Source organism: Limulus polyphemus, unplaced genomic scaffold (genome assembly GCF_000517525.1).
Source record: "Limulus polyphemus unplaced genomic scaffold, Limulus_polyphemus-2.1.2 Scaffold1571, whole genome shotgun sequence".
Classification (NCBI taxonomy): Eukaryota; Metazoa; Arthropoda; class Merostomata; order Xiphosura; family Limulidae; genus Limulus; species Limulus polyphemus.
In genome coordinates, this window is record NW_013667181.1 from 80,210 (window position 1) to 89,939 (window position 9,730).

At 31.9% G+C, this 9,730-nt stretch overlaps 1 protein-coding gene across 9 annotated transcripts in view; it reads left to right on the forward strand.

Annotated features, from left to right (window-relative positions):
- LOC106464149 (calcium uptake protein 3, mitochondrial-like) overlaps nt 1–9,730 on the forward strand; it is a 131,844-nt gene that overhangs the window by 5,857 nt on the left and 116,257 nt on the right. For all 9 annotated transcript variants that reach the window (XM_022391833.1, XM_013924267.2, XM_022391840.1 and 6 more), the window contains exon 3: nt 5,537–5,681. In XM_022391833.1, coding sequence (XP_022247541.1) covers nt 5,537–5,681 — 145 coding nt within the window. The remainder of the gene's footprint in view (nt 1–5,536; nt 5,682–9,730) is intronic.

Consider the following 9,730-nt stretch of genomic DNA (forward strand, 5'->3'; position numbering starts at 1 on the left):
TTTTGATTACATGCATTGAAAATATGGCTTGGTAAATATTTGAATAATAAAGGCTAGCTTTGATGTTTTACTTTTATTCAAGAGTTTTGTACAGTGGATGGATGGTCCAGTTGGACCAACAAGTCCCTTGAGGTCCTTAAGTTGTATGTATGTGTGTAATTAGAATAATCAAAATTACTAGTTGATTGTTTTTGACATTAATTGAATGTTTTATATGACACTAGTCAATTTATTTGGTTATAGGTAATTGATTATATTGATTAAATCACCCTGCTTTACCTTTATCTTAGCCAGATTTACGAAATTTATCTATATTATTAATGTAAAGGAAAAAGAAAAAAAAAAGAAAGCAGAAGTCCCAACACTGAGCCCAGAAGTACCACATTTTTGACATTAATCCAGTTGGATGGAAAGCCATTTATAACAACCCTATGTTTTATTCCCTCCAACCACTTTATTTCCCACACCTGTAGACATCACTTTTTAACAAGCCTTTTATGTAAGACATTATCTAATGATTTTTAAAATTGATGTAAACATAGTTATACCATAACATAAAATTGAAGGACAGCAGAGTCCATCTAGGTCATCACATTCACTAAACTAAACTTTAAAAACAAAACAAAAACTTAGCCAGCTCATATTAATCAGATATTTATCAAGCCTTCTGTTGAAGTCCCTTAAATTAACTGCATCCACCACACCTGACAACCTATTCTAAAGGCCAACAACACTGTTATAAAAGTAAATTTGTCATAGCTGAACATGGCACTGGAGGCATGTCATTGATTTATCCTGCCTCAATCACTTTGTTCAACTGCCCTGTTTTACCATGGAGTCATTTCTCATCCTACAGTGGGCATTTTCTCTGGTCTTATGGATGGCTAAGATGGATGTTGCCAATGCTTATCTCCACATCCCTATATCACCATGGTTTTGTCCATATTTTCAGTTCATCCATCACAGAGTGGTTCATCAGGTTTTGTACTCTACCCTTTGGGTTTGCTTCCACCTCTTTTGTTTTCTGTCGGGTGGTCAGAGCTTTTGCTCACCATCTTCATGCTCTGAGGTTGTGATGCCACCATTATATGGATGACTGGCTTATTCCAAACTGGAGTCAGCCAGTCATACTTGTCAGCTCCTTCTAGTGGCTGCTTGGGTGGGCTGGTTAATCAAACTTGAGAAGTCCTTCCTCCAACATACCCAATTTCTTGCTCACTTGGGTGTCTTTTTCAACATTCATCTCAGTCAGGCCCAACTTTCTCCTCTATGACTTCATTTCATGGAACTGTTAGTTTGCCATGCCCTTTCAGCTCCCTCAAATTTTGCTCACGAGGTTCTATCACTTTTGAGGATGTACCCTTGTACTTGTACTCCTTGGTCGTGTGCATATGTGATTCCTTGCCAGCTCTTGTTACCCTACCTCCTACCCTGATGGATGGTCTGCATTGGTGGTTGAACAAAGCCAATACATCAATGGGTGTCCTGCTTCCTCTTCCTTGTCCAGGTTTAAATCTTTTCACAGATGTATCCTTTTAGGACTGGGGTGCATGGATCAATCACCAGGAGGCTTTGGGTCATTGGTCTGTAGACAAAAGGTCTTTGCATATGAACGTCCTTGAGCTTCTCGTGGTCTGTTGGGCTTTGAATCACTTCTTTCCTCTTGCCAGAAGTTGTCTGGGGATGATTCATTTCGACAATTCTATGGTGGTAGCACATAACAATCGCCAAGGGGCACCCAGTCAAGATCTCTGTTTTCAAATGTTGGATCTTCTATGTTAGGCCAATATGCACCACATTCATCTCACTGCATGTCACTTTCTGGGTGCTTTCAGTCTCATAGTGGATCGTCTTTCCCGCCCTGACCTAGTATATCTGATGAGGTGGTCTTTGGATCCCCCCCGTTTTCTGGTGTCTTTGAAATTGATGGGTTTTTTTCCACAAATGCCCTTGCCACATACCTCAATCACAAGTTACCCATCTTTTGGTCACTGGTACATCATATTTAGGCTCTGGCTGTCAATGCCTTCAGCCAGGATTAGTCCCACAAATTTCTTTATGTTTATCCTCCTATCTGATTACTTCATTGGGTGATCTCTCTCATCCACCCCACACCATGTTGAGTCCTTCTGATTGGCCAGCTTAACAATGGTTTCTATGATTACAGCAACTGCAACTTTTCCTTCCAGTACCTTTTCCTTTGTCTCTCTATCTTTTGCTATCCGTCATTGTATCTTATTCCAAGAATGTTATTGCTTTTTGGATGGTTCCAGTCAATTTCACTGTTGGGGGAGTTGATTCATATTATATAGACATCCTTTCATTACTGGATATCTGATCCCTGGATTGATAGATCAAAGCTAACGTGTCATGCTTAGGAAACGGAGTGGTTCTAGATTCTTCCTGGTCTCTTGAACTTGAGGTGAAGATGATATGATTCTCATCCTACCCCTGTATGGATGTCAGTTCCCAGTGGCATGGGTTTTGGATGTAGTTGACCTACCGAGTACTGTCCATCGCGCCATAGCCACTTTACACTTAGGTGCACATCTATTGTTTTGCTCACTTTTGTACTTTGTGGAATTCAGTTATGTATATGTTTACACAGTTAGGATCACTATTTTGCGACAGTTCTCTCCCACTTGGATGTGCTCCTCTCTTTTTCCACCCTTATCTACTATACGTTTCACTGATGGATGAACAGTAACCTGGTTCAGAAGTGGTGTGGTTCCCCTCATAATATGTTTGGATCTGACTCTCATTTTCAGGGTTATCCTTCAGACGCTTTTGGGGAGGTATTTGTGTCATTCCCTCTCACCAGTCCTGCCACCTAATCAGTGTGGTATTCTAGCTAATCTTGTGAGCAGAGGGAAGTACTGTATCGGAAGTTATAATTTTCCTATACTGAAAATGTATTTCTGATAGGTACTTCCCTCCTCTCACACTTCCCACTATTCCTCCCACTTTCCTCTGGTGCTTACGTCTTCTACCAAACCTTGAAGTGATAGTTCAGTAGAGGTGTATAGAGGGAGTCACATGTGTTACATGAGTATGTCACGCTGCTATTGGTGGAGAAGTGACTCATGATGATTTACATGTTGGAATCATTCGATTCTAATAGGGGAGAGCAAAAGGCTTGTCACATGCATAAAGAAAAAATTTGCATATATAGGGCAGCACTGGTTGAGAATAGCTAATCTTATGAGTGGAGGGAAATACCTATCAGTAATACATTTTCAGCATAGGAAAATAATAACTTTTGTATCAGTATTTTAATATTAGTAAGGAAAAGTTATAATTGATTACAAATTTTACAAAATCTCAGCAATTGTGCACTTGTAATACTTATAATGGAAGAATGTGGCATATTACTATTAGGAGAAGGTAGGCTGTATATTGGAAAATAAAAACATTTCTTTCATCAAAAACATTCAAATTAACATCATGATTAAATATTTTAATTTGTACATCTAAATATTGTGCTTCTACTTCAGAACTTTAAGTAATTTCAATTTTTAATTCTACCAGATAGTGTTATTAAAATTATTTATCTTAGGATTATTTATATACTAACTGAGTCATCAATATATCTAAGTTATAGCAAAAATATTTGGAATTATGATGTTTTCAATAAACTTATTGTTTTAAAAATAAAGATATAAGTTAGCTATAAAAGTAGAATAGTTAGCTCCCATTGGAACTCCTATTACTTTAAGTATCTGATTATTGAAAAAAATATAATTATTATAAATAAAGAAACTTAATGTATCCTTTATATTTTTGGAGGAAAAATTTATTTCTTCGAGTAATACAGAAGGGTTACAGTATTGTTCTATTAATATATTCATAACTGAAATTAAACCTTTCAATTGAATTGTTGTACAGTGTAATAAAATCAAATATTTGAATAGTTTTAACTTGTTCACAATTATTTAAGTATTCTAAAATGTGTTTTTTTTATTATCCAAAAATCGTCTGTTTATTGTTATTACTATTTATATTATTAATTCTATCAAATAAAATGTAAAGTAATTTATTTAATAAATGGCTGGTTGTTTAATAATTGTTTTCACTGAACTGGAAATGTATGTAAATTTTATTGGAAATTTATATAGCTTAGGAATAGCATACAGGAAAGGTAAATCTAAAAAAGGATTTGATTTAGAATGAATTTTTTTAAGCTATAATGAAATTATTAATTACTGTATCTTTAGATTGGTTAACAAGTTTAAATGTTTGTGTACTATTAATTTCACTCATAAGTAGTGCATAGAACTTTTTACAAATAAACACAAAATTACAATTAACTTTATCCATGGGAAGACGGACAAATTTTACTTGCAATTCTTGGATCTTATTTCATAATTAAGTACATAAAGTACTATAAAGTACATAAAGCTTCCATTCAAATAACCATCTAGATGGATAAGATGTAATATAATTAAGTTTCAAAATGTATTCATCATTATTTTAGAATATCTTGCTTAATACAATCTGTGGCATTCTGAATTTTTGATGTTTTTTTAAGCATTTCATACAATAGCTTATCTCTTACAATTTCTAACTTACCAGTAACAATGTTTAGGAAAAGTATCAATAAGTATACTAATTTTACATTCATATGGTAAAGTATTTACTTGATCTGCAATTAAGTTAGTTAAAAACTCGTAATTATATAATAGTGGTCTAATCAGAATTTCATTTAACAATAGGCTTCAAATTTTTACTAGGAAAAGTATTTTTTATAGATTGATGAATAATATTAGAAATTTGTAAGTTATACAATATTTTGTTTAAAATTAATTATCAAATGTGAAGATTTTATTTGAGATTTCTGTTTTTCAAAGCTTGATAAATTATTTATGTTTAATTGATATTTCACTATATCCAAAAGTAGATGTTATGCATGATTATTTTTGAAATTTATATTTATTTATTTATTATTTTAGAATGCTGTAGCAAGTAAGTGGCAAAGTTACTTTGTATATGGAAAAGTTTTCTTTCAGTATTGGGTCTGGTATGGCTTGCTAGCTAGGGCACTCAACTCACAATTTAAGGGTCACAGTATCAGAACCTGGTGCTGAGCATGATTGTCGTTTTAGCTGTGAAAGCATTATAATGTGATGATGAATACCATTATTCATTGGTAAAGACTAGCTAAAGAGTTGGTGGTGGGTGTCACCAGATAGTTGCCTTTCGTCTGTTAGGGATGTTGGCAGGTAGCCTTGTATTGCCATAAACAAATCTTACCTTTTGTGTTTTAGATGCTTATATTGTTAGTTTCTGTAATAAAGTAATATAGATGTGATGAAAAGAAACTATAATGACAACTTCATAATAAAATTGTCTTATAATATAGTAGAGGAAATAAGATTGTTGAATTATGTAATAATTGAAATTGATTGTTAATATATTGTTGCTGTTTCATATATACTACATTTTTCTTTGAAGATATATATGACTTAGTAATTTGGGATTACTGTTTCTAATGCTTGTGTTTATACATTATATAACATAATGTTGCTACATTTTTCAGGATAACTCAAAAGGACAAAAGTTAGAACAACAGCTAACCTCAAGAGAAAAGCGTTTTGTTAAGTTTGCTTCAGTGGAGTATCGAGGGCAGATATACATGACACCACAGGATTTTTTAGAGTCAGTTACAGAAACTGAACCAAGGCGTAAGCTTATTAAGTATATGTTTTTATAATGTAAAAAAATATTTTAGCTGACATGTTTCATAAGTACCATTTATTTTGTAAACTTCTTAACATTAACTCTTTCCACAGAGGCATTCTTTTCTGTGCATGTCATGAGGTTTTACTGAATTACATTCAAGATTTAATTATACTACTTTATTGTCAAGGTATATGAATAAACTTGGCATTGAAACGTAGCTAATAATCCAAGTTTTAGTATTGTATTGTTGGATAAACAAGACATTTTAGTTTAAGAGTTATTATTTAGTTTATTTAGTGATTTAATATTTAATGATTATATAGTTTACATAACAAGAGTTTTAAAAGCAATAGTTGTGACAAATTTCATTATGTAACTTTGTATGAGTTGTATGTTGTGTATGCAGTTTAATTGTTGTACTAGGCTTTTGTAATATTGTTGACGTCATCTTACTTGAAGCTCCTAAGTTTTCTTGTTATGTGAATATTCTTGTCACTAGACAGCTAGATATTTCAAGATTTTTCTGTCACATGTTATAAATACATGCAGATACAGAGCGCAAGGAAGAAGTTAAAGTAAGTTAGTGAAAGTGAAGTTAGACAGCATGATTGTTAGATTAGCTGTAATGGGTACTATCTAAAGTGAGTTTCACAGTGGTATTGTAAAAACAGAGATGAAGAATAATAATTTGTCCTGTCAAAGGGTGTTCTAAAGAAATTGCACCTACCTGTGTGTACTTGGACGAAAAAGCTCTTAATACAACTGTGATAATTAATAGTATAACTAATTTTTGTACATACATTTGACTTGTTTTGAATATATCATTTAAAAACAAGTTGATTATGTGCTGTCCACTTATTGTTGACATTTATTGCCAACAAGTCACAGACACCTATTGTAAAGAAATCGGCCCACCATAAAACTGACATATAATTTTTAAGTTCTTAATTTTATAAGGCAACAGCATGAGAATTGTGACATTTGCTCTCTAGGTCTTCTCTTTTCTCTAATTTATTTATCACCCCTCCGAGAAATATGCAAATGAATGTAAATTGATTATTATAATATTGTTATTACTCAGGCAAAGCATAATGTTTATAGCTTTCAGTCTTATTTGGTTACAGTGATATAAGAAAATCAGACCCCTCTTGCCACACCCACCCATCACATCTTCTTTTTCACAAATTGCCAATAGTTCTCTCTGATGTTTAGTACCATATTATTTATAACCAATAGCAAGCCAAACTTTTAATCTATCAAATGACATTATATTACGTTGTTTTTTGTACAAAAGATTGTCTATTGTGCTTCCAGTTCAAACTTTATTCCTATGAAGAAGAAATCAACGAGCTTAGATGAATTTTTAATGGCTCTTATTGTTCTGTATTCTTAGGTGCATTATTTAATTAGATAAATTATTAATGCAGTAGTTCCATTAATATAAACAATTAGGGTTAAGTTTAATCAACATTTGACAGCAAAATAAAAGAAGACCTAGGTAAGTAATTTATTTCTTGTTTTTCATGTGTATTCTTTCTTTATTATTCTAAAAGTAACTAAAATGTAAAAATTGGAAATTTATTAGGTTAGATTAGGTAAAATAAAGGAAAATTAATAAAAGGTTTTCACAAGATATGCTTGTGAGTAGCCTGTACCATATGTTATTTGATAGGGTAACACGAGTTCTGTATTCACCAACCGATACAGTTCAAAGGGTAATATAACAAAACTTCAGTAGAAATAGATGTATACTTAAAATCATAAATAATATTCAATGTTAAACTGGTACACAATTAAAAACATTTTATTTAGGTCTATTTATGGCCTTCAAAATGTAGACGTAGTCATCAACTTTTTGAAGGCCATAGATAGGCCTAAATAAAATGTTTTTAATTGTTTACCAGTTTAATGTTGAATATTATTTATGATTTTCACTTTATACACAAGTGCCAAAATATTATAAGTAGATGTATACTGTTGAGTTTTAAGCTATTTAGGATAAACAAATGTAGTTTCATGTTATAATTGGAAGTCATTCTAAAAAAGAAAAAAGGGTAATTTAGATTTATTTTGCTCTTTTTATGGTGGCTACGAAGTCAGACAAATTGGCCAAATGGGTGTAGAGTTAGGGTAGAGAAAATATTAGATAATATATATAGTTTTAACTGAAATAAAAGTTTGAAATTTATTTATGAGGTTTTAGAGATTATGTAAATGAAATTTCACAATTTTCAAATGAAGAAAAGTAATTTTAATCTTAACATGAAAATCACTTTGTACTTGAACAGTCAATACTTTGACTCCATATATTCATGGAGAAATTTTTAGTGAAAATATTTCATTAAAAATCTGATTTTTTTGTGTACAAAAGACTTAATGTTTACAGAAAGACTTTAAAATTTTGTGAAGATACACAAAACATATTAAAATTTATAGTATTGAAACTATAAAGGCCAATTTGGGGTCACGACATTAGCCCCTGTGGGAGTGTTAAGGCAACCCATTACAAAAGACAATTGCTCTCTTAGAAAAATAAAGCTGTTTCAGCTGAAGATGACTCGTACCCATACCCTGCCAAAATTTATATTTTTTGTCCCTAGTCTTACCATTTTTACCATTAAATATGGAAAAAGATGATGCATCAACACTATTAATTCTCTTAATAGTCTAAATCACCTCAATTAGATCCCCTCTACTCTACTTGTTTTCAAGAGAAAACAAGTTCAGCGTTCTTAACCTGCCCTCGTACGACAACCTTTCCATCCCAAGTATCATTCTCTGAATACTTTACAATTCATTGTTGTTCTTAAAATGAGGAGCAGGAATTTAAACTAATTTTTTTTTTTTTTGTATATCAATTCTGCATCTCAAAATCTAACTTCCTTAGAAAAATTTAGGATTTATATTGGAATTTCTAAATGTACTTTTTAAATTAAAGAAATTGTGTATTGGCAACTTTAATTGATGAAATAATTTGTACATTCAAAATGCCACAAGCTATATTTTGGAAAAAATATTTGACATTTATTTGAATTGCTTCACATATCAGTAACTTGCCATTTTCGTTTTTGAAAACTACTAAAACTCCCAATTACTGTAGTTCCAAAACAAATGAGCTAAAAATAAAAAAATTCACTTGCATTACATTCAAGCTTGTACCAATATATTTGTTATCTGTGTGCAAACTCTTTCCCAGTAAATAGCTTGCCTCTTATTTGTTTGGGATCATAATAATATAACTTATAGCAATTTTATCCTTTTGAAGAGAAAAAAAAAATTAATGATTCTAATATTTTATGTTAAATGTCGAATTCATTTCTTTTCAGAAATCTTTAGTAAACATTTACAGTTAATAATGGAATATTTTGTTAATGGTTTCTAATATGCATTCCAGTAACTAAAAGATTGAAAATAATGTTAGGTGCTACTCAAATACAACAGTTTCACTACTGTTTTATTACATTCAATAACTGTAATCAACATATTCTTGATAAGAACGTTTCAGCTGAGGACCCATTATCTTTAGTGATATAGAAAACTGGTACAAGACTAAAGTATAGTTCCAAAATGTACTTGCTCTCACTACAGCTATTACTTGACTGCCAGGATTTCATCCTTTGCTCTAAGCATTGGCCTAATTTTTTCTCAATTGCTCCAGTCTTGTATACCACACTTAATTGCTGTTGGTGATATTTGTCTCATGACACTCTCCCCCTATGTCATTGCACCCACTAACCTGGTACAGTATATAAGCACTTCATTCAGTTATTGTTATTACTATTTCTCGACAAAGCGATCACTAATGGGTTTCTCTGTTTAAAGATTGTTAGGAGATACTTTGAGCATTCTTCGTGTCACCTAGTTGATTTTTATCAAAAGCATTTTTTTTTTTACAATCTGATATATGGCATGAATTCCCGGATTATTATTTGCGGCACAGAGGCAAATCAGGTCTCTCCTATCCCACCTTTGATATCTAACATCATCAACATTGTCTAAAGTACTTTATAAAAGTGAAAGAAAATATTTATGATATGGCTTTGTACAAAGC